The 27,974-nt window shown below is 41.9% G+C and overlaps 1 protein-coding gene across 1 annotated transcript in view; it reads left to right on the top strand.

Moving 5' to 3' along the window:
* Positions 1–2,047: 2,047 nt before the first annotated feature.
* LOC139570860 (sodium/potassium/calcium exchanger 3-like) overlaps positions 2,048–27,974 on the top strand; it is a 164,531-nt gene continuing 138,604 nt past the window's right edge. Inside the window, exon 1 of the mRNA XM_071393150.1 lies at positions 2,048–2,564. Coding sequence (XP_071249251.1) covers positions 2,372–2,564 — 193 coding nt within the window. The 5' untranslated portion in view covers positions 2,048–2,371. The remainder of the gene's footprint in view (positions 2,565–27,974) is intronic.

Genomic DNA, 27,974 nt, shown 5'->3' with positions numbered 1-27,974 from the left:
GGATAATTACAATGTTGAATTTGCCACCCATTGCCAAACGGATGTCTGCAAAACACAATCATTTGTCTATAGCTTACTTTAGTTTATGCAGAGTCGGAGTAGTTTGTATAGGTAGGCCTATCTACTTCAATAGGCTACTGAAAGAAACTATGGAATATCCTAAACTCAGCAAAGAAATGAACGTCCTCTCACTGTCAACTGCGTTTATTTTCAGCAAACTTAAAAATGATTTGTAAATATTTGTATAACAAGATTCAAAAACTGAGACATAAACTGAACAAGTTCCACATACAGTACATGTGACTAACAGAAATTGAATAATGTGTCCCTGAACAAAGGGGGGGGGGTCAAATTCAAAAGTAACAGTCGGCATCTGGTGTGGCCACCAGCTGCATTAAGTCCTGCAGTGCATCTCCTCCACATGGACTGCACCAGATTTGCCAGTTCTTGCTATGAGATGTTACCCCACTCTTCCACCAAGGCCCCTGCAATTTCCCGGACATTTCTCGGGGAATGGCCCTAGCCCTCACCCTCCGATCCAACAGGTCCCAGACATGCTCAATGGGATTGAGATCCGGGCTCTTCGCTGGCCATGGCAGAACACTGACATTCCTGTCTTGAAGGAAATCACGCACAGAACGAGCAGTATGGCTGGTGGCATTGTTATGCTGGAGGGTTATGTCAAGATGAGCCTGCAGGAAGGGTACCACATGAGGGGGAGGGATGTCTTCCCTGTAACGCATAGCGTTGAGATTGCCTGCAATGACAACAAGCTCAGTCCGATGATGCTGTGACACACCGCCCCAGACCATGACGGACCCTCCACCTCCAAATCGATCCCGCTCCAGAGTACAGACCTCGGTGTAACGCTCATTCCTTCGACGATAAATGCGAATCTGACCATCACCCCTGGTGAGACAAAACCGCAACTCGTCAGTGAAGAGCACTTTTTGCCAGTCCTTTCTGGTCCAGCGACAGTGGGTTTGTGCCCATAGGCGACGTTGTTGTGCCCATAGGCGACATGGTTGTGATGTCTGGTGAGGACCTGCCTTACAACAGGCCTACAAGCCCTCAGTCCAGCCTCTCTCAGCCTATTGCAGACAGTCTGAGCACTGATGGAGTCCGTTCTGTCTCCCGGTAGCTCTGTCTTAGGCGTCTCACAGTATGGACATTGCAATTTATTGTCCTGGCCACATCTGCAGTCCTCATGCCTCCTTGCAGCATGCCTAAGGCACTTTCACGCAGATGAGCAGGGACCCTGGGCAGCTTTCTTTTGGTGTTTTTCAGAGTCAGCAGAAAGGCCTCTTTAGTGTTCTAAGTTTTCATAACTGTGACCTTAATTGCCTACCATCTGTAAACTGTTAGTGTTTTAACGACCGTTCCACAGGTGCATGTTCATGAATTGTTTATGGTTCATTGAACAAGCATGGGAAACCGTGTTTAAACCCTTTACAATAAAGATCTCTGAAGTTATTTGGATTTTTTCGAATTATCTTTGAAAGACAGAGTCCTGAAAAAGAGACGTTTCTTTTTTGCTGAGTTTACATCCAGGAGAGGGCAACGATGAGCGTGTAGTTTATCGTTCACAATGAAGCCTGCTGCTTGACAAATGTATCCACTGGACACTGATGCCAGTTCAAGGTCTAGTTGTAATTTACATTTGATTGAGTTTTCAACTATCTGAATTTAACATGAAATCAACATACATTTGAAGCATGTTATTGGATTTAGGCTAAAAGTTGGGTGAATAAAAGACACAAAAATCCCCACAATTCCTTTAACATTGATGACTTTGCGAATTCAATTAGTTTTCCACGTTGATAAAACGTCATCCCATTACATTTTGGGGTGAAATATAATATTTGTTGAAATACAGTTTATGCACAGTGGGATTTCTCTTCGCTCTGTCCTTTTTCCCCATCTCGCTACATTGTTCAATTACTATTTCTCTATAGCTTTATCTCTCTCTCTCTCTCTTTCGCTCTCTCTCTCTCTCTCTCTCTCTCTCTCTCTCTCTCTCTCTCTCACACACACTCACCCCTCTACATCCTCCTTTCCGCGCTCTCTCTTCTACATCGCCAGCCTCGTTGCAGACCGTGTCCTGCGAAAACTGGCACAGAACTGACGCATCCATGGAGCGCGCCGTCCTATCACAACATCCACGACGCACAGCAACACTTCCGTGCGAAGTAATATAGAAGACAACATCGCAACCGACTCAAGATAGAATACCAACATCGCCTTTCACGCGTCGACAACCCACCTCTTCCATTGTGTAACTTTCCGAACCCCTCTTCCTCCCCGCGTCCTTCGACTCCTCCGCGTACCCTGTCCGGGTTCCCAGAAACTCTGTCCCCGTGAAAACGTCTCCATGGATGGGATAGCCTTTGGCATGATGCCCGGGACCGTCTGGGTGCGGAGTAAGCCGCTTCAAGGGATGCTGAACCAGCGGAAGACCAAAGCTCAGCGGAAAAAGCGAAAGGAGTTGTTCGGTGGGCAGATGTTCTTCATGGGGGTGCTGCTCGCTCTTGTAAAGGGGCTCTCGTGTTTGGTCGAGAAAGCAGGTGAGACGCTTGTTGTCAGAATGTCTTGTTGAACAGTTGCCTATTTGCGAGAATTTGCGAGAGGTATGTTTTTTTCAGTTTCACTATTTTGTGAGGCTCCTAAGAAGGGACATAAAGCGATGTTGTTCACTAATATCCATATAGGCTATGGTGTTTTTGAGTGCGTTTCCTCTCAGTGGGTTTGCGCTTCATTATCTGAGTTTGACCTTTACGTTTTCATATAAATGGTTGTTGTTATGTGGGCCTAAAGCAAGGATTGTCCATAAATGAGTTGCAACAAATCAAATCAAATGTGGCACATGCTTTGTAAACAACAGGTCTAGACTAACAGCGAAATGCATAATTACGGCCCTTCCCAACAATACAGAGTGAAAAATATAAAAAATAATAGAAAGATAATAACACGAGGAATAAGTACACAATGAGTAACGATAACTTGGCTATATACACGGGGTACCAGTACTGAGTCGATGTGCAGTGGTAGGAGGTAATTGAGGTCGATATACATATGCTGTAGGTAGAGGTAAAGTGACTTGGCAACAGGATAAATAGGCTAATAAGCAGTTGCAGCAGCGCATGTGATGAGTCAAAAGACTGCAAAGGGGGTGGGGGTGGGGGGGGTGGGGTCAATGCAGAACACAGGAGGTCCGGGATCCAGTTGCAGAAGGAGGTGTTTAGTCCCAGGCACTTTAATTGGTGAGGACTGGCTCGTGGTAATGGCTGGAGCAAAATGAGTGGAATGGTATCAAATACATCAAACACATGGTTTCCACAGACCTGGCGCCCGGACAAATCAGTTGGGGAGGCGTTTGATTTCCATAGGCGGGCCTGTTTTTTTCACGGGACCTCCTATGTGTGCACGCGCTTGTGCATATTTTTTAAATGGCTGGAATAGTAAAGACCATAGTCATCTCCTGAGTTTCAAGTTTGGGGAAGCTTACAATTTATCCTACCATTTCTACCAATCTGCGTGCCAGTTATGATTACTTTTATATGCACGTTTTCGTGGAACAGTTTCATTGAAATAATAACGTTTCAGTTTCTCAAAATCATTGTCACGTGGTTAATCATAAAAATCTGAACTTTAAAATGAAACTATGGTGAGAGCACTAGCCTCTGCCATATGGACACATTGATACACTGTGATCCATTGGCGGCTAAAGAAATGAGAGCATAGAACTCAGAGATATGCTATAACCAATGCATCAGTCAGTTAAGAACAAATTCTTATTTTCAATGACAGCCTAGGAACAGTGGGTTAAACTGCCTTGTTCAGGGGCAGAACAACAGATTTGTACCTTGTTAGCTCAGGGATTCGATCTTGCAATCTTTTGGTTACTAGTCCAACGCGCTAACCACTAGGCTACGCTGCCGCCCCGAATGTTTGTATAAAACATGTAGAAACTGTATCTATAATTATATGACTATATTTTAGGGTGACAATACTTCTATTACACAATTGCTAATTTACCACATGCCTTACTTTCATTTTTCTGAATAAGTAAAATCAGGATTATATCTCTACTGCAGCGTTTTCCCAAACTCAGTCCTGGGGACCCTAAGGGGTGCACGTTTTGGTTTTTGCCCTAGCAGTTCACAGCTGATTCAAATAATCAATGATGAGTTCATTATTTTTTTAATCAGATGTGTAGTGCTAGGATAAAAAACAAAACGTGCACCCCTTAGGGTCCCCAGGACCGAGTTTGGGAAACACTGCTCTAATGCCATTCCTTCCAATCAGACTGGTTTGCATTTCTCCCTGAGCAATATGGCTGCCATTTTTTATCCCATTCTGGATCTTTGAAGGTTAATGACATACCCCCTCTAGTAATCTATTAGGATCTCTATGCCTAGATGTCACTGATACAAATAGACACACTCAATGTATGGAGTATCATCTGGGCACTAATGTACTCTTCCGGTCTGTAGATCATCTCATCGTGTAACATGGTTGTGTGTGGTGACGCTATGATTGATGGCAGAACACTTACAAACAGCACACAGAGCAAAGGAGTACTTTATGACTATGAACCCTGAGGTTGCTATGATTGAGAACACTGAAAAAACAGAGTATGTGACATATGTATGGGGGTAGAGTGGGAACGAGAGAGGTAGCCTGGGAACGAGAGAGGTAGCCTGCACTTTAGCTAGTTTCTTCATCTCTCACTTCCTGTTTTACACACACACAAACACACACACACACTCTCTCTCAATTCAATTCAAAGGGGCTTTATTGGCATGGGAAACATGTTTACATTGGCAAAGCAAGTGAAATAAACTAGAAAACAAAACTAACAAGAAATGTATTTCACAACATCAACAAAAAAATATTAGAAATTAACAGTAAACATTGCACTCAAAAAGGTTTAAAAAATATTTTTAAAGATGAAAATAAATAAATTCAAGTGTTATATTATTAGCTATGTAAAGTGTTTTAACAATGTGCAAATATTTGTAGTACGAATATGGGAAGATAAATAAACAGATACGTATTGGTGGTATTTACAATGTTGTTTCTCTCTCTCTCTCTGTCTCTCTCTCTCTCTCTCTCTGAGGCTGTCTTTAATTCAGCTGCATCTGGGTCAGCCGGTTTGAACAGAGAGCAGAGCTCTGCTCCAGTGTGATTGGGAGAACACAGATGCAAACAACATCTTCTTTCCTCCATCACCCACTCTGTCTCCATCTCGCTCAAACTTTATCACTGTCCTTCGCTTTCACTTTCTGTCACTTTCTTGCTTTTTCTCTTTTCCTCTCCTTTTTGATGAGCTCTCCTTCTTTTCTTTATATATCCCTCTCTTATGCTCTCTCACTACCTCTGTCTCACATTATTCAACCTACAATGCACAATCTACCTCATCAATAAAGTGGAGGCTGTTATGTGATAGACAAGGCCCTGGACAGGTAAACAGGGATTATTTACATTAAATCTATTTGAGTGTACAGTGGCTTGCGAAATTATTCACCCCCTTTTGGCATTTTTTCTATTTTGTTGCTTTATAACCTGGAATTAAAATAGATTTTGGGGGGATTTGTATCATTTGATTTACGCAACATGCCCACTTTGAAGATGCAAATATTTTTTCTTGTGAAGCAAACAAGGAATAAGACAAAAGAAACTGAAAACTTGAGCGTACATAACTATTCACCCCCCCAAAGTCAATACTTTGTAGAGCCACCTTTTGCAGAAATTGCAGCTGCAAGTCTCTTGAGGTAAGTCTCTATAAGCTTGGCACATCTAGCCACTGGGATTTTTGCCAATTCTTCAAGGCAAAACTGCTCCAGCTCCTTCAAGTTGGATGGTTTCTGCTGGTGTACAGCAATCTTTAAGTCATACCACAGATTCTCAATTGCATTGAGGTCTGGGCTTTGACTAGACCATTCCAAGACATTTAAATGTTTCCCCTTAAACCACTCGAGTGTTGCTTTAGCAGTATGCTTAGGGTCATTGTCCTGCTGGAAGGTGAACCTCCGTCCCAGTCTCAAATGTCTGGAAGACTGAAACAGGTTTCCCTCAAGAATTTCCCTGCATTTAGCACCAACCATCAGTCCTTCAATTCTGTCAAGTTTCCCAGTCCCTGCCGATGAAAAACATCCCCACAGCATGATGCTGCCACCACCATGATTCACTGTGGGGATGGTGTTCTCGGGGTGACGAGAGGTGTTGGGTTTGCGCCAGACATATCGTTTTCCTGGATGGCCAAAAAGCAACATTTTAGTCTCATCTGACCACCTTCCATTTGTTTGGGGAGTCTCCCACATGCCTTTTGGCAAACACCAAACATGTTTGCTTATTATTTTCTTTAAGCAATAGCTTTTTTCCGGCCACTCTTCCGTAAAGCCCAGCTCTGTGGAGTGTACGGCTTAAAGCGGTCCTATGGACAGATACTCCTATGTCCACTGTGGAGCTTTTCAGCTCCTTCAGGGTTATCTTTGGTCTCTTTGTTGCCTCTCTGATTAATGCCCTCCTTGCCTGGTCTGTGAGATTTGAGGTGCAGCCCGCTCTTGGCAGGTTTGTTATGGTGCAATATTCTTTACATTTTTTAATAATCGATTTAATGGTGCTCCGTGGGATTTTCAAAGTTTCGAATATTTTTTATAACCCAACCCTGATCTGTACTTCTCCGCAACTTTGTCCTTGACCTGTTTGGAGAGCTCTTCATGTAGCCGCTTGCTTGGTGATGCCCCTTGCTTAGTGGTGTTGCAGACTCTGGGGCCTTTCAGAACAGATGTGTGTATACTCAGATTATGTGACACTTAGATTGCACACAGGTGGACTTTATTAACTAATTATGTGACTTCTGAAGGTAATTGGTTGCACCAGATCTTATTTAGGGGCATCAATGGCGAAGAGGGTGAATATATATATATGCACGCACCACTTTTCCGTATTTTATTTTTTCAACAAATTTTAAACACGTAATTTTTTCACTTTTTCACTTCACCAATTTGGACTATTTTGTGTCTGTCCATTACATGAAGTCCAAATAAAAATCCATTTAAATTACAGGTTATAATGCAACAAAATAGGAAAAACGTCAAGGGGGATGAATAATTTTGCAAGGCACTGTACCTACCTGGTGGGATTTGTTGAACAGGAGAGAAGGACAGACTGGGGTAAAGTAATCCTTCTAACCCCCCCCCCCCCCTTAAAAGAGTTAGATGCACTATTGTAAAGTGGTTGTTCCACTGGATATCATAAGGTGAATGCACCAATTTGTAAGTCGCTCTGGATAAGAGCGTCTGCTAAATGACTTAAATGTAAATGTAAATGGGGTAAGTTGTCCCCTAGAGATGCTGATCTAGGTTTAAGATTTAGCATTTTCTCCATTCCATAATGGTTAAGGTTTAGGACTGGGGAAGGTAAGCTAATTTTAGAGAGAGCACTCTACTGTCACTTTTGAATCAACTCTCCCAGTGCAGCTAGAGGTTCCCACCACCATGCTTTATATACTGATATAACAACCAGTGATAAGAACAACACCTTTATCTCCTCCACCAAAGAAGAGAGCAACCTTTGCCGTATACACACACATGCACGCCCACACACATACATACACACACTATCTCTCTTCTATCAAATAGATAGTATACACATACCCCCATCCCCAAAACAACAAAATATAATAATTGTCTATTCTCTTTGAAACATGGTAGAGGGAAGGATGTGGGCTTGGGTCTGAACAAGTTAGTGTGCTGTATCTGCCTTTGTCAGAAAAAAGCTGGCCCTCTGATACAGTATAGCCTCTGGCCCACTAACAAAGACAGCGGCTAGCAAGAATAGCTGTAGAAACATCTCAAATTAGCAAATCACTTTAGCGTTAACTTCTTTTAGGTATTTTCTACACAGCTTTTCACTTCTTTGTTTCTCCAGTTGTCAGGTTGACCACCCACCATTTACACACTCATTTGTGGTGCCATATTCAAAAATTAAAGTTGATTATTGTTGCTAGGCTACCAGTTACAGTGCTTTTATCCAGATGGAATACAAAAATTATAGCTAGTGTCTGAAAGAATGATATAGATGTAATATTTGTCAAATTATTGAGCATGTGCTGTGCATGTGCTGTCCTTATTTTCAGCATATCAAGATCCATGGTATGGACCTCAGCCAAGAGAAGCATATCTGAAATGAATATCTGGAATGGGCTGAGAAAACACAGATGTGATGTATACAGTCAATTTTTGTCAACATGATGAGAGAAATAGGATGTCCCATATTTTAGGATATTGAATGAGTCTATATCTGGCCATAGGAAATGTCCATCCATGTGTGATATGCGGAGTAATCCCAATATCATATACAGTATGTCTAGAAGACACATCTGGATTCAGAATTTGTCAGGATATGGTGCATATCCACAAAACTCAAAATATACAATGGAAATGCTCTGTATTCTCTAGAATATCAAAAATGTGTCATGTAAAGATATCCCCTGTTTTGGGCCCTTTTTGCCCAGTGTATGGTCTCTGGCACAGCCCACACTCTGTGATTTATAAAAGCCAGGGTCAGGGTAACTTTGCTAATCGCTATGGTGCACAGCACAGCTAACAGTAGCTATGACAAGGCGGAGGAACATCCACTCTCCTCACTCTTCTGCAACGGAATTGAATGATCAAATATGAATATAGCGTTAGGCGGTAATACTGGAGTTTTACCGGTAAAGCTAGAGGCTAGCTAACCTACTCATTGGACCGGTAACTATTAGCAACTGTGGATAATTGGTTCCAAAGTTGTTTCAAGCATCAGAGTACCTGTAACTGTGCAGGCTAGCTACCATTCAGATTTTCTTCTGATTATCTAAAGAGTAAAGGTTAGGTAGTTACTGTAGCTAATGTACTAAACATTTTGCTAGCTTGTTAGCTAGCTAGCTACCCGGCTAGCTAACTAAACAACAGCTGGAACGACCTATCTGTAATGTTTACAAGTATCCCCGCTAGCAGCTACTAGACGACCAATATAGCTTTTTGTTATGGACTCTAGCTAGAATATAGATCAATACTTTTATAGCAATATAGCTAGCTACTACAATAGCCCAACTCTTTGCACATTGTTTTGTTTGCACGTTTTGACATTGCTTGGCAGAATTTTGTATCACATTGGCCAGCAAGCACATTCCCTTTGACAGCTAGGTTTATTACTGTAGAGACACCTTGAAGTTTTGGAGACACTGAGCTATATATTAACTTCCTTCATATGGATTTACTTCACTGCACAGTTAACTATGCTAGCTTTAGCTAGCTAGCCAGCCAAACGTGTATAGTTAGCGAGCAACTGCTACTTGCTAGCTAGCTAGCTACACTCTTGCAGTAGCGCCGCCGTGCACAATGTGTCTTCAGAAACAATGAAGTGTTCCAGTTGTGTTGGCATTTCACGTAACGTAAACTCGTACATCGCCTTGGTCCGTAATGTGTCATTACATACCTATTTGAAGGTTTGTGTCGAATTTGAATCAGGTGTTTAGGCGGTGCTAAAGTGATCTTAGAAGTAAACAGCGGCTTTGAGAATGATGATCGCATGCAATGATGACGAAAAAAATGACTAGGTATCCCCCCTTACCCCGTCACTGTCCATTTCTTGTTTTTAAACGATGAGAGAAGTGTTACACCTGGTGGAGAGAGATTGTAAGACAGAAATAGTTGCTTTATGCGTGCTGTACGTTACGACATGACACGTCAAGATGTAACGGAGGGTCAGTTTTTACAACTTTTCTCCAATACTATAGAGCCATTACCATGTCGATCAACGCTTGAATAGAAACCTAGTTCACGCCCCCGATTTTGAAGTCAACACAGTCGCTACAGTCCCATTAGTTTTCATTTTAGCCTCATTTGAATGTCGCGGTTCAGCACATTTGTACGGAATGGGGTGAGTTTACGTTATTCACTTAACCCACTCATCAGAATAATCTAGCTATTTTCTTTCTCCCCGTTTCACTGGCGTCAGCCCTTCCAACATCTCCCAACAGTCTAAATGCATTGCAGACCGCAGCCACAGTAGCAACAGATTGTAAACAGGAAGTAATGAGCCCACATGTGTTCTCTAACATGTTTGTAGAGAACAGCCCTATAACTGACACCTACGTCAGAAAAAGTTACACGTCATTGACATGGATTTCCAAAGTTTCCACTTCAGATTTCCCAAGTCATGACTTAAATCAAGTTTTAATTTCACATGCACAAGTACAGTGAAATGCCTTTCTTGCAAAATGCCTTTCTTGCAATAATCATTAACAATGTATTACTAGGAAAAAAACTGAAGAAATAAGAATAGGAAATATGAAATACACAATAAAGTAAGTAAGCATGCTATATACAGGAAATATTTTAAAAAGTCAGTTCCAATACCATATTTACATGTGCAGGGACTCTGGAGAGATGGAGGTAGATACGTATAGGGTTACGGGGACTAGGCAACAGAATATAAGACAAACAGAGTAGCAGCAGCTTGTATGTGAGTGGGTGTGTAGAGTGATTGCTTTATTTAGAATTCAAGGCACACTTAACCAGCATGGCTAACACAGCCTTCTGCAGCGATACGCTATCCCATCTGGTTTGCGCTTAGTGGGACTATCATTTTTTTTCAACGTGACAATGACCTAAAACATACTTCCAGGCTGTGTAAGGACTGTTTAACCAAGAAGGAGGGTGATGAAGTGCTGCATCAGATGACCTGGCCTCCATGTGTTATTTCAAAGTTTTGATGTCTTCACTATTATTCTACAATGTAGAAAATAGTCAAAATAAAGAAAAACCATTGACTGAGTAGTTGTGACCAAACTTTTGACTGGTACTGTACATTGACAGTGGCTTGCAAAAGTATTCATCCCACTTGGCGTTTTTCCTATTTTGTTGCCTTACAGCCTGTAATTTAAATTGATTTTTATTTGGAGTTCATGTAATGGACATACACAAAAAAGTCTTGTTTAAAAAAATAAAAAATAAAAAAATATATGGAAAAGTGGTGCGTGCATATGTATTCACCCCCTTTGCTATGAAGCCCCTAAATAAGATCTGGTGCAACCAATTACCTTCAGAAGTCACTTAAATAGTTAAATAAAGTTCACCTGTGTGCAATCTAAGTGTCACATGATCTGTCACATGATCTTCGTATACAGTTGAAGTCGGAAGTTTACATACACCTTAGCCAAATACATTTAAACTCAGTTTTTCACAATTACTGACATTTAATCCTAGTAAAAATTCCCTGTCTTAGGTCAGTTAGGATCACCACTTTATTTTAAGATTGTGAAATGTCAGAATAATAGTAGAGAGAATTATTTATTTCAGCTTTTATTTCTTTCATCACATTCCCAGTGGGTCAGAAGTTTACATACACACAATTATTTGGTAGCATTGCCTTTAAATTGTTTAACTTGTGTCAAACGTTTTGGGTAGCCTTCCACAAGCTTCCAACAATAAGTTGGGTGAATTTTGGCCCATTCCTCCTGACAGAGCTGGTGTAACTGAGTCAGGTTTGTAGGTCTCCTTGCTCGCACATGCTTTTTCAGTTCTGCCCACAAATATCAGGGCTTTGTGATGGCCACTCCAATACCTTGACTTTGTTGTCCTTAGCATTTTGCCACAACTTTGGAAATATGCTTGGGGTCATTGTCCATTTGGAAGGGCCATTTGCGACCAAGCTTTAACTTCCTGACTGATGTTTTGAGATGTTGTTTCAATATATCCACATAATTTTCCTACCTGATGATACCATCTATTTTGTGAAGTGCACCTGTCCCTCCTGCAGCAATGCACCCCCACAACATGATGCTGCCACCCCTGTGCTTCACGGATGGGATGGTGTTCTTCGGCTTGCAAGCCTCCCCCTTTTTCCTCCAAACATAACGATGGTCATTATGGCCAAACAGTTCTATTTTTGTTTCATCAGACCAGAGGACATTTCTCCAAAATGTACGATCTTTGTCCCCATGTGCAGTTGCAAAACGTAGTCTGGCTTTTTTATGGCGGTTTTAGAGCAGTGGCTTCTTCCTTCCTGAGCGGCCTTTCAGGTTATGTCAATATAGGACTCGTTTTACAGTGGATATAGATACTTTTGTACCTGTTTCCTCCAGCATCTTCACAAGGTCCTATGCTGTTGTTTTGGGATTGATTTGCACTTTTTGAATCAAAGTACGTTCATCTCTAGGAGACAGAATGCGTCTCCTTCCTGAGCGGTTTGACAGCTGCGTGGTCCCATGGTGTTTATACTTGCGTACTATTGTTTGTATAGATGAACGTGGTACCTTCAGGCATTTGGAAATTGCACCAAGGGTGAGCCAGACTTGTGGAGGTCTACAGTTCTTGGCTGATTTCTTTTGATTTTCCCATGATGTCAAGCAAAGAGTCCCTGAGTTTGAAGGTAGGCCTTGAAATACATTCACAGGTACACCTCCAATTGACTCAAATGAGGTCATTTAGCCTATCAGAAGCTAATTGTCAACTTAGTGTATGTAAACTTCTGACCCACTGGAATTGTGATACAGTGAATTATAAGTGAAATGGTCTGTCTGTAAACAATTGTTGGAAAAATTACTTGTGTCATGCACAAAGTAGATGTCCTTACAGACTTGCCAAAACTATAGTTTGTTAACCGGAAATTTGTGGAGTGGTTGAAAAACGGATTTTATTGACTCCAACCTAAGTGTATGTAAACTTCCAACTTCAACTGTATATACATCTGTTCTGAAAGGCCCCAGAGACTGCAAGGGGCACCACTAAGCAAGCGGCACCATGAAGACCAAGAAGCTCTCCAAACAGGTCAGGGACAAAGTTGTGGAGAAGTACAGATCAGGGTTGGGTTATAAAATAATATCCGAAACTTTGAATATCCCACGGAGCACCATTAAATACATTATTAAAATATGGAAAGAATATGGCACCACAACAAACCTGCCAAGAGAGGGCCACCCACTAAAACTCACAGACCAGGCAAGGATGGCATTAATCATCAGAGAGGCAACAAAGAGACCAAAGATAACCCTGAAGGAGCTGCAAAGCTCCACAGTGGAGATTGTAGTATCTGTCCATAGGACCACTTTAAGCTGTATACACTCCACAGAGCTGGGCTTTACTGAAGTGTGGCCGGAAAAAAAGCCATTGCTTAAAGAAAAAAATAAGCAAACACGTTTGGTTTTTGCCAAAAGGCATGTGGGAGACTCCCCAAACAAATGGAAGGTGGTCAGATGAGACTAAAATTTAGCTTTTTGGCCATCCAGGAAAACGATATGTCTGGCGCACACCCAACACCTCTCATCACCCCGAGAAAACCATCCCCACAATGAATCGTGGTGGTGGCAGCATCTTGCTGTGGGGATGTTTTTCATCGGCAGGGACTGGGAAACTTGTCAGAATTGAAGGACTGATGGTTGGTGTTAAATGCAGGGAAATTCTTGAGGGAAACCTGTGTCAGTCTTCCAGACATTTGAGACTGGGACGGAGGTTCACCTTCCAGCAGGACATTGACCCTAAGCATACTGCTAAAGCAACACTCGAGTGGTTTAAGGGGAAATATTTAAATGTCTTGGAATGGTCTAGTCAAAGCCCAGACCTCAATGCAATTGAGAGCAGTTTTGCCAAGAAGAATGGGCAAAAATCCCTGTGGCTAGATGTGCCACGTTTATAGAGACATACCCCAAGTGACTTGCAGCTGTAATTTCTGCAAAAGGTGGCTCAACAAAGTATTGACTTTGGGGGAGGGGGGGGGGTGAATAGTTATGCACGCTCAAGTTTTCTGGTTTTTTTGTCTTATTTCTTGTTTGCCCCACAATAAAAAATATGTTGCATCTTCAAAGTGGGCATGTTGTGTAAATCAAATGATACAACCCCCCAAAAAATAATCTATTTTAATTCCAGGTTGTAAGGCAACAAAATAGGAAAAATGCCAAGGGGGTGAATACTTTTTTCTTTATTTGGAAAATGTGTACTCATCAGACCAAAGGACAGATTTCCAGCATTCTAATGTCCATTGCTCATGTTTCTTGGCTCAAGCAAATCTCTTCTTCTTATCGGTGTCCTTTAGTAGTGGTTTCTTTGCAGCAATTCGACCAAGAAGGCCTGATTCAAGTAGTCTCCTCTGAACAGTTGATGTTGAGAAGTGTCTGATACTTGAACTCTGTGAAGCATTTATTTGGGCTGCAATTTCTGAGGCTGGTAACTCTAATGAACTTATCCTCCGCAGCAGAGGTTACACTGGGTCTTCCGTTCCTGTGGCGGTCCTCAAGACAGCCAGTTTCATCATAGCCCTTGATGGTTTTTGCGACTGCATTTGAAGAATCTTTGAAAGTTCTTGAAATATTCCATATTGACTGACCATGTCTTAATGTAATGATGGATTGTTGTTTCTCTTTGCTTATTTGAGCTGTTCTTGCCATAATATGGACTTGGTCTTTTACCAAATAGGGCTATCTTCTGTATACCAACCCTACCTTGTCACAACAAAACTGATTGGCTCAAATGCATTAAGAAGGAAAGAAATTCCACAAATTTGCTTTTCACAAGGCACTCTGTTAACCTTTTCTCAATATAGGGGGTGCTGTTTCCACTTTGGAAAATATTGTCTCCAAATTAAACTGCCTCGTACTCATTTCTTGCTCGTACAATATGCATATTATTATTACTATTGGATAGAAAACACTCTCTAGTTTCTAAAACCGTTTGAATTATTTCTCTGAGTGAAACAGAACTCGTTTGGCAGCGAAATTCCTGACGGGTACTGCAAAATCTGAAAATGTTGACTCTGTTCTAGGATCAGTTTAAAACTCTGTATGTATCCTATGGGTCGACATGAGCTGCATGCACCTCCCCCTGGATGTCAATAACCAATGAGAATTGGAATGGAGTTTCTAGGCAGATCTGAGACCATATAAAGGCCCATGGAATGGGGGGTGCACTCTTTTCAACTTTCGTCATGGCGCAGAGGAGGACCTTAGGATGGCGTTCTGAAAAGCTCATGTTATAGGCCTTAGATATATCCTGCTCTGATTTTATTCGGTATAGGTGTTAGAAACATCATAACGAAGTTATTTTAAACCGAGTTATATCAGTTTATGTGATTATATTGAGATTTTCGGAATTTCCTTTGTGTTGCGTTTTGAAGATTTGGGCATGTCGTGGCCACATAGCTAATGTTTGCTGCTAATTACACGGTTGAAGACGACGTTCTTCAGCAGAGCAACAATTATTATGGACAAAGGACAACTTGCCCAAGATTCTGATGGAAGCTCGTCCAAAAGTAAGAGCTATTTATGATGTTAATTCGTATTTCTGTGGAAAAATGTAAAAGGATTTGTCCGCCATTAATTTCGGCACTGGTCTGGCTGTAACGCACACTGTATGTCTAGTAACGTTAATTTTAAAAATCTAACACAGCGGTTGCATTAATAACTAATGCATCTTTCATTTGCTGTCCAACCTGTATTTTTTAGTCAAGTTTACAATTAGTTATCGATTAGATTAGGTGCCTCTCCAAGATGGCGCCGGCCAGAATGCCTGAAATGTTGCTACTGATCACATTGTATAACCACGATTTGTGCTGCTAAATATGCACATTTTCGAACAAAACCTATATGCATTGTGTAATATGATGTTACAGGACTGTCATCTGATAAAGTTTATCAAGGTTTGTCAAAAATAATATATATTTTGCTGGATTGTTACGATCGCTAACCTTTGCTGCTGGTAAATTGCTTGTGTTTCTGGCTATTGTGGTAAGCTAATATAATGCTATATTGTGTTTTCGCTGTAAAACACTTAAAAAATCTGAAATATTGGCTGGATTCACAAGATGTTGGGCTTTCATTTGCTGTACGCTGTGTATTTTTCAGAAATGATTTATGATGAGTAATTAGGTATTTGACGTTGGTCTCTGTAATTATTCTGGCTGCATCGACGCTATTTCAGATTGCAGCTGCAATGTAGAACTGTGATTTATACCTGAAATATGCACATTTTTCTAACAAAACATATGCTATACAATAAATATGTTATCAGACTGTCATCTGATGAAGTTATTTCTTGGTTAGTGACTATTTATATCTTTATTTGGTCGAAATTGTGATAGCTACCTATACAGGAAAAAACTGGTGGAGTAAAAAAAGTGGTGTATTTTGCTAACGTGGTTAGCTAATAGATTTACATATTGTGTCTTCCCTGTAAAACATTTTAAAAATCAGAAATGATGGCTGGATTCACAAGATGTGTATCTTTCATCTGGTGTCTTGGACTTGTGATTTAATGATATTTAGATGCTAGTATTTACTTGTGACGCTATGCTAGGCTATGCTAGTCAGCTTTTTTACTGATGGGGGTGCTCCCGGATCCGGGATGGTGTGCAATTAGAAGTTAATTGTTAATTGAAATGCATTCCAGGTGACTACCTCATGAAGCCGGTTGAGAGAATGCCAAGACTGTGCAAAGCTGTCATCAAGGCAAAGGGTAGCTACTATGAAGAATCTCACATATAAAATATTTTGGGATTTGTTTAACAATTTTTTGGTTATTACATATATCCATATGTGTTATTTCATAGTTTAGATTTCTTCACTATTATTCTATAATGTAGAAAATAGTAAAAAATAAAGACATACCCTGCAATGAGTAGGTGTGTCCAAACTTTTGACTGGTACTGTTTTTGCATATTATGATGGACTGTGTGTTTGTGTGTTGGAGTGACAGTTGGAGTGTGCATAGAGACAGTGCAAAGATTGAAATAAAAGGTCAATAAAGATATGTGCAGCTATTTATCAGTCGTATTGCTTGAGGATAGAAGCTGTTCAAGAGCCTGTTGGTGTCAGACTTGATTCACCGGTACCTCTTGCCGTGCGGCAGCAGTGAAAATAGTCTGTGGCTTGGGTGGTTGGAGTCTTTGACGATTTGCTGGGCCTTCTTTTCACACCGCCTGATATAGAGGTCCTGGATGGCAGGGAACTCGGCCCCAGTGATGTACTGGGTTGTCCACACAACCCTCTGTAGTGCCATGTGATCGAGGGCAGTGCTATTTCCATACCAAGTAGTGATACAGCCAGTCAATATGCTCTCAATGGTACAGCTGTTGAACCGTTTGAGGATTTGAGGGCCCATGCCAAACTTTTTCAACCTCCTGGGGGGGAAGAGACACTTCTTCACGACTGTGCGTGTGTGTTTGGAACATTTTAAGTCTTTAATGATTTGGAGACAGAGGAACTTGAAGTTTCCTGTAGTCCACAATCAGCTCCTTGGACAGCTCCTTGACCTTGCTGACGTTGAGGGAGAGGTTGTTGCTCTGGCACCACACTGCCAGGTCACTGACCTCCTGCTTGTAGGCTGACTCACCGTCGTGTCGTCAGCGAATGGTGTTGGAGTCGTGCGTGGCCACACATTTGTGGGTGAACAAGGAGTTCAGAAGGGGACTAAGCACACACCCCTGTGGGGCTCATGTGTTAAGGGTCAGCGTGGCGTAGGTGATGTTGCCTACCCTCACCACTTGGGGTCAGCCCGTCAGGAAGTCCAGGATCCAGTTACAAAGGGAGGTGTTCAGACCCAGAGTCCTATGCTTGGTAACGAGCTTGGAGGGGACAATGGTGTTGAACACTGAGCTGTAATCAATGAACAACATTCTCACATAGGTATTCCTCTTATCTAGGTAGGTGAGGGAGTGTGGAGAGTAATTGAGATGGCGTCGTCTTTGGATCTGTTGGGGCAGTATGCAAATTGGAGTGGGTTTAGGGTGGCTGGGATGGTGGAGTTAATGTGTGCCATAACCAGCCTCTCAAAGCACTTAATGATTACAGAAGTGAGTGCTACATGGTGGTAGTCATTGTGGCATAAAGCCTTAGATTTCTTAGGAACAGGAATGATTGTGGTCATCTGAGAAAAAAAAATCTGACTGAGACAAGGAGAGATTGAAAATGATTGTGAGCTGTTCTGCGCATGCTCTGAGAACGCGTCCTGGAATACTGTCGGGGCCCACAGCCTTGCAGGTGTTGGTCTGAGCGAGATCACCCAATCCTGTGGGTCAGTGACGGGCCTCACACCCGGCTCGATGTTGTTGTTGTCAAAGCGTACATAAAATGCATTGAGTACGTTTGGTAGAGAGGCATCGTTGGCAAATCACGGTTGGGTCTTCCTTTGTCGTCCGTAATGGACTGTAGCCCCTGCCACATGCGGCGGGCATCGGAGCTTCTGTAATATAATTCCACCTTATTCCTATATTGTTATTTTTCTCGTTTGATGATTCTGCGGAGGGCATAGCGGGCCTTCTTGTACTTATTCCTGTCTGTGGCCGTAGCATCAGGGTTGTCTACGGTAGCTCTGTTCTTCAGTTTAGCGCCAACCTTGGTGTTACTCAAGGGCTTTTGATTGGGGAAGCAGCGAACCCTCACCAACGTCTCTGATGCATTTTCTAATGAAGCCGGTGATGGAGGTGGTTAGCTCGGCAATGTTGTCGACGGAGTCTCTAAACATATTCCCACTAGCAAAGCAGTCCTGTAGCATAACCTCTGATTATGGTGACCATTTTGTCAACAGAGCGAATCGCGGGTACTTCCTGTTTAAGTTTCTGCTTGTAAACAGGGAGCAAGAGTAAGGAGTCATGATCTGATTTGCCGAATGGCGGACGAGGGAGGGCCTTGTATGCTTGCTTGTGGGTAGAATAGCAGTGGTCTAGGACTTTATCACCCCTAGGGGCGTTGGAGGTGTTGATGGAAGTTGGGCATCACGTGTCTTAGTGACACCGAATCACGATAATAGCTGAAAACTCCCTCGGGAGGTAGAAGGGTAGGCATTTGACAATCAGGTATTCCAAGATGGGTGAACAGTAGATCGACACTTCCACCACGCTGGAATTAGCACACCAGTTGGAGTTGATGAAGAGGCAAACACCTCCCCCCATCGATTTCCCTGACTCAACTGTCCTGTCCGCCCGGTGAATGAAGAATCCATCGAGTTGGATAGCCATGGGGGGTATATTTTCCAAGAGCCATGTTTCTGAAAAGCAAAGAATATTGCAGTTCCGAGAATCCCGTTGGTAATCTGCAATTGGAGGTCATCCATTTTATTATCACGGGATTGTACATTAGCCAATAGAATGGAGGGAATCAGTGTTGTTATACAGCAGGCATGTATAGGTCTAAAAAAGGCATAAAATGGCCACTTTCATCATGATTTGTAAGATAAAAAAGGCATGTCAAACATCCTTCCTCCCAATTAAGTTTCTATGTGAGAATTGCCAGAACAAACTGAGATACCTAAAATATTTTCGCCCAGTGCCCTCCCCTTCTCTTTCCTTTCTCACAGATGCACACTCACATACACAAATGTACACACACACACACACACACACACACACACACATGTACCCACGCTCTTTTTATATCTCTCTTAAGCATACATGTCCACCCTCTCTGATTATGTCCAGTCAGCTCCAATGTCATTATTATAAGAAACCTGTTGATTCTATGGAAGTCCCAGATTATTACTAATTTGGTCCCTGATATGGATAATGAATACTTATGGGTGTTGGTTTGTAAGAGTGCGTGTGGGAACACTGTGTTGGTTTCTTTGCTTGCAAACAGCAATTGACTCTGTTTGGTTGAAGTCAGGGATTTGGACTGATTTGAAGTGGGAGTAACATTTTTGTAAATCTTAGATAATATTAGCTATAGAGAAGAGCATTCATTTCTGTCACTGCGCAAGCAGACACACACACACGCACACGCACCCACACACAGACGCACACACACACAGACACACACAGTCTGTTGAGTCTATTCATGTTCTGCAGTACAGTATTAGCTCTGGCTGTGATTAAACACTGAACTATTCTGCTCCCAGCTCCCCAAATACACCGTGCCTAATTCATCATCCCCACCCAGATTTAGACTTTACATGTATTCTGGGAACCCATAGGACCTGGAAAAGAATAGAGGGAGGACAGGAGGAGAAATGGATAGGAGGTGGGGGATAGCGTTCTGTAGCTGAAGACTTACAGTGCATTTGTAAAGTATTCAGAACCCTTGACTTTTGAAATATTTTGTTACATTACAGCCTTATTCTAAAATTGATAAAACATATTTTTCTCATCAATCTACACACAATTCCCCATAATGACAAAGCGATAACAGGTTTTTAGATATTTTTACAAATAAAAAACAGTATTCGGAACCCTTTGCTAAGGGACTTGAAATTGAGTTCAGGGGAATCCTGTTTCCACTGATCATCCTTGAGATGTTTCTACAACTTGATTGGAGTCCACCTGTGATAAATTCAGTTGATTGAACATTATTTGGAAAGGCACACACCTGTTGACAGTGCATGTCAGAGCAAAGAACAAGCCATGAGGTCGAAGGAATTGTCTGTAAGCTCCGAGACAGGATTGTGTTGAGGCTCAGATCTGGAGAAAACATTTCTGCAGCATTGAAGGTTCCCAAGAACACAGTGGCCTTCATCATTCTTAAATAGAAGAAGTTTGAAACCCCCAAGACTATTCCTAGAGCTGGCCGCCCAGCCAAACAGAGCAATCGGGCGAGAAGGGCCTTGGTCAGGGAGGTGACCAAGAACCCGATGGTCACTCTGGCAGAGCTCCAGAGTTCCTCTGTGGAGATGGGAGAACCTTCCAGAAGGACAACCATCTCTGCAGCACTCCACCAATCAGGCCTTTATGGTAGAGTGGCCAGACGGAAGCCACTCCTCAGTAAAAAGCACATGACAGCCCACTTAGAGTTTGCAAAAGGCACCTAATGGACTCTCAGACCATGAGAAACAAGATTATGTGGTCTGGTGAAACCAAGATTGAACTCTTTGGCACTAAAAGCCAAGCATCACTTCTGGAGGAAACCTGGCACCATCCCTACGGTGAAGCATGGTGGTGACAGCATCATGCTGTGGGGATGTTTGTCAGCGGCAGGGATTGGGAGACTAGTTAGGATTGAGGGAAAGCTGAGCGGAGCAAAGTACAGAGAGATCCTTGATAAAAACCTGCTCCAGAGTGCTCAGAACCTCAGACTGGGGGCCAATGTTCACCTTCCAACAGGACAACGACCCTGAGCACACAGCCAAGACAACGCAGGAGGGGCTATAGGACAAGTCTCTGAATGTCTTTGAGTGGCCCAGCCGAAGCCTGGACTTGAACCCGATCGAACATCTTTGGAGAGACCTGAAAATAGCTGTGCAGTGATGTTCCCATCCTACTTGACAGAGCTTGAGAGGATCTGCAGAGAAGAATGAGAGAAACTCTCAGAATACAGCTGTGCCAAGCTAGTAGTGTCATACCCAACAAGAGTCAAGGCTGTAATCACTGCCAAAGGTGATTCAACAAAGTACTGAGTAAAGGGTCTGAATACTTATGTAAATGTTAGATTTCAGTTTTTGTATTTTTTATATATTTGCACACATTTCTAAAAACCTGTTTTTGCTTTGTCATTATGGGGTATTGTGTGTAGATTGATGAGGGAAAAAAACGTTTTAAGACATTTTAGAATAAGGCTGTAACGTAACAAAATGTGGAAAATTCAAGGGGTCTGAATACTTTTCGAATGCACTGTAGATGAGGTGAGAAAAGGGTTTATCCTCTCCTCTCTGCCTTCATCTCCTCTCTTCTTCCCCCCTTTCACACCAACCCTTGATGGGGAGAGTAGTGGGCTTGTACCTCGCACCAGTAATTCCTGAGAGGGGTGGTGGTTTGTTGACTGTGAGGTCCATCCCATATCCCCGCCTGTTATATATAGAAGTCCCATAAATGTCCTCATTAAGCAGGTGATTGATGAGATTGGGTGAGTCCTGCTATGCCTCTCTATTGGCCTCTACATCCATCCTCATCCAATGAACCAGCCACGACTCTATTATGGTCTCTGTTGATTTAAACCTGGACCTTTAACATTGGTAAGAGTGCTGAACTCTTTAAGTCTGAGGCAAAGTAGGGATGGATGGCAGGCAGGCAGCTGGTTTGAATAGCTCTGACGCTACAGGAAGAGAAACAGAACGGAACTGTAATTGTGTAAAGATGTGGTGTGTTGAGTGTAAACACAGACACACACGCGCGCACGCACACACACACGCATAGACACACACTCACGGTATCATGAGTAATGTAACAAGCTCCTTGACTACATGCCTGGGTTCAAACGTGCGAAGCTCTTTTATACACTCAACAAAGACACAGACACAGAGATACACTTACTGTTATACACTCGCATACATGCACTTTACGTAATTCACTTCTGTCAGATTTGACCATTTGGAGATTGAACTTTGAGACAATCCATGATGTTTTGGAATTTATAACATCGTCCATTGGAGAGGCACTGTATTGGAAGTGAAGATTAGGGAAAATATTGGAAGGGAAGATGAGGAAAGAGTTTCCCAGACAACAAAACAGTGAAATGGCAAGTATACTGGACTGCCAGCAAGGTCCCATCTGTGACTGGCTGACGCACACAGTAGGTACTACACTCACAGAGAGGGATTGTTTGAGGACCTGTGTTTGTGTGTGTGTGGTAGGGAGGGAAGGGGCGTGCATGTTGTATACAGCCTGAGGCAACAGACGCTTATCTCCCAATCATCATCACTCCGCTCTGTCTTCCTCACCTCCTAAAGTCAGAAGTCTCTCACTGTGTGTGAAATAGCCGGAGCAGTCCAATAGAGATTAGCCCGGAGCCTTTGTTCACTTGAACAAAGCAAACACAATCAGAGATCTCTTCACTTGCACTTCCAGGGCTAGAGGAACCCATTAGCTTTTTAATTACTCAGAGCACATGAATCGTCTGATCAGAGTCTTGGAGGGAAAATGATGTGTGTGTGCGTGCGTGTGTGTGTGAGAGAGACAGAGAGAAAGAGTGTGAGTACCTGACCTGTGTGCTCGTGTGTGTGTGTATAGTTCATTACTTTACTGTAGGGATTAGAAGGGTTCTCTACCAGCAATCTCCTCCCAATGAAAAACACATTTGCTTATGATATCAATCTCTATAATGGAGAGACTTGTCTTCAGACTGCTCCTTATTATTCTAATCCACGTTTAGATATGCAGATTGCACCGATCTATTGTCAATTCACCAAAATTCATAATTGGTTAAAGATGTGTGTGAGCCTACAAGATAAGCTAAAGCAGTACTAGGGTGTAGTGTCATTTCGGGAAAGTAGAAATCAGGTAATCCCTTTTTGGATGTCATGCTTGACTGCATTAATCTATTGTCTGAAGTCATTTTTGTATGGGGAGTTGTTTAAACTGAATCTGTGCTGTAAGAATTAGCTGTGCTGGGGTGTGGTGTCATTCTGTGAGGTCAAGGAGATGTAACTCTCTCTGGGAAGTGAGGTGTGACATTCTTCATCACGGTCGTCACCTGGGCATGTCACGTCCCATGAATCTATATGATTGGTTGTTGAATCTACAGTGTGTGATTGGTTTGAGCCCAGATGTGACACCCGACAATGGATTATTTTTGGAATTGCAGGAGAGAGGACCTCACCTCTCGCTCTCTCTCTCTCTCTCTCACACACACACACACACACACACACACACACACACACACACACACTTGCGAGCATACATACTAGAGGTCGACCAATTAATCGGAATGGCCGATTAATTTGGGACATTTTGGACGCCGATTTTGTATTTTTATTTTATTTTTTATACACCTTTATTTAACTAGGCAAGTCAGTTAAGAACACATTCTTATTTTCAATGATGGCCTAGGAACGGTGGGTTAACTGCCTTGTTCAAGGGGCAGAACGACAGATTTTACCTTGTCAGCTCAGGGATTCTATCTTGCAACCTTACGGTTAACTAGTCCAACGCTCTAACCACCTGCCTCACGAGGAGCCCACCTGTTACGCGAATGCAGTAAGAAGCCAGGGTAAGTTGCTAGCTAGCTTAAACTTATCTTATAAAAAACAATCAATCAATCATAATCACTAGTTATAACTACACATGGTTGATGATATTACTAGTTTATCTAGCGTGTCCTGCGTTGCATATAATCGGTGCAGTGCGCATTCGCGAAAAAGGACTGTCGTTGCTCCAACGTGTACCTAACCATAAACATCAATGCCTTACTTAAAATCAATACACAGAAGTATATATTTTTAAACCTGCATATTTAGCTAAAAGAAATCCAGGTTAGCAGGCAATATTATCCAGGTGAAATTGTGTCACTTCTCTTGCGTTCATTGCACGCAGAGTCAGTGTCACAGCCGTCAAAAGGAGGAGACCAAGGTGCAGCGTGGTATGCATACATTCTTCTTTATTATAAAAATGAACACTGAACAAAAAATAACAAAACGAACCGTGAAGCTATACAAATGAGTGCTGACAGGCAACTACACATAGACAAGAACCCACAAACACCAAAGGGAAAAATGGCTACCTAAATATTATCCCCAATCAGAGACAACGATAAACAGCTGCCTCTGATTGGGAACCATATCAGGCCACCATAGACATACAAAACACCTAGACCTTCAACAACCCTTGACATACAAAAACCCTAGACAATACAAAAACTAACGTACCCACCCTAGTCACACCCTGACCTAACCAAAATAATAAGAAAACAGAGATATCTCAGGTCAGGGCGTGACAGTCAGGGTATATGCAACTATATGCAACAGTTTGTGCCATCTGGCTCATTGCGAACTAATTTGCCAGAATCTTACGTAATTATGACAAAACATTGAAGGTTGTGCAATGTAACAGGAATATTTAGACTTATGGATGCCACCCGTTAGATAAAATACGGAATGGTTCCGTATTTCACTGAAAGAATAAACGTTTTGTTTTTGAAATGATAGTTTCTGGATTCGACCATATTAATGACCTAAGGCTCGTATTTCTGTGTGTTATTATGTTATAATTAAGTCTATGATTTGATAAAGCAGTCTGACTGAGCGATGGTAGGCACCAGCAGGCTCGTAAGCATTCATTCAAACAGCACTTTTGTGCATTTTGCCAGCAGCTCTTCGCAATGTTTCAAGCATTGTGCTGTTAATGACTTCAAGCCTATCAACTCGCGAGATTAGGCTGGTGTAACCGATGTGAAATGGCTAGCTAGTTAGCGGGATGCTAACGTTTAAGTTAATAGCGTTTCAAACGTCACTCGCTCTGAGACTTGGAGTAGTTGTTCCCCTTGCTCTGCATGGGTAACGCTGCTTCGAGGGTGGCTGTTGTCGATGTGTTCCTGATTCAAGCCCAGGTAGCGGTGAGGAGAGGGATGGAAGCTATACTGTTACACTGGCAATACTAAAGTGCCTATAAGAACATCCAATAGTCAAAGGTATATGAAATACAAATGGTATAGAGAGAAATAGTCTTATAATAACTACAACCTAAAACGTCTTACCTGGGAATATTGAAGACTCATGTTTAAAGGAACCACCAGCTTTCATATGTTCTCATGTTCTGAGCAAGGAACTTAAACGTTAGCTTTCTTACATGACACATATTGCACTTTTACTTTCTTCTCCAAACCTTTGTTTTTGCATTATTTAAACCAAATTGAACATGTTTCAATTTTTATTTGAGGCTAAATTGATTTTATTGATGTATTATATTAAGTTAAAATAAGTGTTCATTCAGTATTGTTGTAATTACAAATAAATAAATAAAAATCGTCCGATTAATCGGCATCGGCTTTTTTTGGTCCTCCAATAATCGGTATCGGTATCGGCGTAGAAAAATCATAATCGGTCGACCTCTAATACACACACACACACACACACACACACACACACACACACACACACACACACACACACACACACACACACACACACACACACACACACACACACACACACACACACACACACACACAGTCACCCACTATGTGGCTGTACAGGGCCAGTAAAAGACTGCCTACCCACAGTCCTAGGCCATGGAGTGGTCACTATATGCTGTCAAGGCAACACATCGAACCCATCTGCATTCAAACTCTAACAACCACCTCTGCTCCGGTGTCTGCTCTCACCGTGACTGACATCTGACATCATCTGACATCCTCTTGATTGCTTGTGGACATCTAATTTGATTAGTGCCATTGCCAGAAAACAAAAAAAGGAGGAAACCAACCTGCTTGGACAGTACGATACTGTCTGTTAATTGGCTGATCCCTTAAAAGGTCTGTTAAAGGGCCGCTAGTCTCTAGAGCTGTAGAGGATTCATCTCCTCATCTGTGGTGGGGAGCCAAACCTCCTAGTCAGCAGGACAGATACAACATGGGCTTTCACATGTTCCCTGTGTGTGTGTGTGTGTGTGTGTGTGTGTGTGTGTGTGTGTGTGTGTGTGTGTGTGTGTGTGTGTGTGTGTGTGTGTGTGTGTGTGTGTGTGTGTGTGTGTGTGTGTGTGTGTGTGTGTGTGTGTGTGTGTGTGTGTGTGCGTGTGTGCGCGCGCTCGTGAGTGTGTGCTTGTGTGTATGTGTGTGTGTGTGTGTGAGTGTGTTGTGTATGTGTATCTGAGAGACAGAATGAGATAAGAGGCAGCAAGAGTGTATGTTTGTTTGTGTGTGAGATTGAGTAGACTCCTGTAAAGTGCCTTCAGAAAGTATTCATACCCCTTGACTTATTCCACATTTTCCACATCATTTGCATAGGTATTCACTGAGTCCATACATGTTAAAATCACCTTTGGCAGCAATTACAGCTGTGAGTCTCTAACAGCTTTGCACACCTGGATTATACAATATTTGCACATTATTATTATTACAATTCTTCAAATTGATCATTGCTAGACAGCCATTTTCATGTCTTGCCATAGATTTTCAAGACGAAAATCAAAACTGTAGCTAGGCCACTCAGGAACATTCAATGTTGTCTTGGTAAGCAACTACAGTGTATATTTGGCCATGTGTTTTAGGTTATTGTCCTGCTGAAAGGTGAATTTGTCTCTCAGTGTCAGTTGGAAAGCAGATTGAACCAGGTTTTCCTCTAGGATTTTGCCTGTGCTTTGCTCTATTCCATTTATTTTCATCCTTAAAATATGCTGTAGCCCTTGCCGATAACAAGCATACCTATAACATGATGCAGCCACCACAATGCTTTAAAATATGGAGATTGGTATTCAGTAATGTGCTGTATTGGATTTGTGTTTGAAATTCACTAATCGACTGAGGGACCTTACAGATAATTGTATGTGTGGGGTACAGAGATGAGGTAGTCATTCAAAAATCATATTTAAAACACTATTATTGCACACAGAGTGAGTTTATGCAACTTATTATGCGACTTGTTAAGCAAAGCTTTACTCCTGAACTTATTTAGGCTTGCCATAACAAAGGGACTGAATACTAATTGACTGAAGACATTTCAGCTTTTAATTTGTTATACATTTCTAAAGAATGTCACACAAAAATGCCAGTAACACAAAATCTGAATTTAATCTATTTGAAATTCAGCTATGGAAAAAGTCAAAGGTGTGAATACTTTCTGAAGGCACTGTATATACCTCCAATTGTCAGATGCTGCTACAATGCCTTCAAAAAGTTCTCACACCCCTTGACTTTTTCCAAATGTTGTTGTGTTACAGCCTGAAATTAAAATGGATTGAATATAGATTTTTTTTTGTCACTGGCCTACACACAATTCCCCATAATGTAAAAGTTTAACAAATCAATAAAAATTAAAAGCTAAAGTGGACCATCTGCATTAATAGTGTTTAAGATGATTTTTGAATGATTACCTCATCTCCGTACCCCACAAATACAATTATCTGTAAGGTCCTTCAGTCGAGCAGTGAATTTCAAACACAGATTCACCCACAAAGACCAGGGAAGTTTTCTAATGCCTCGCAAAGAAGGGCACCGATATGTAGATGGGTAAAAAAAAGCAGACATTGAATATCCCTTTGAGCATGGTGAAGTTATTAATTCCGTACAGGAAGGAAGCCGCTCAGGGATTTCACCATGAGGCCAATAGTGACTTTAAAACAGTTACAGAGTTTAATGGCTG

The sequence above is a fragment of the Salvelinus alpinus genome, chromosome 3 (assembly GCF_045679555.1).
Source record: "Salvelinus alpinus chromosome 3, SLU_Salpinus.1, whole genome shotgun sequence".
NCBI classification, from domain to species: Eukaryota; Metazoa; Chordata; class Actinopteri; order Salmoniformes; family Salmonidae; genus Salvelinus; species Salvelinus alpinus.
This window is presented reverse-complemented; position numbering and strand designations above follow the sequence as displayed.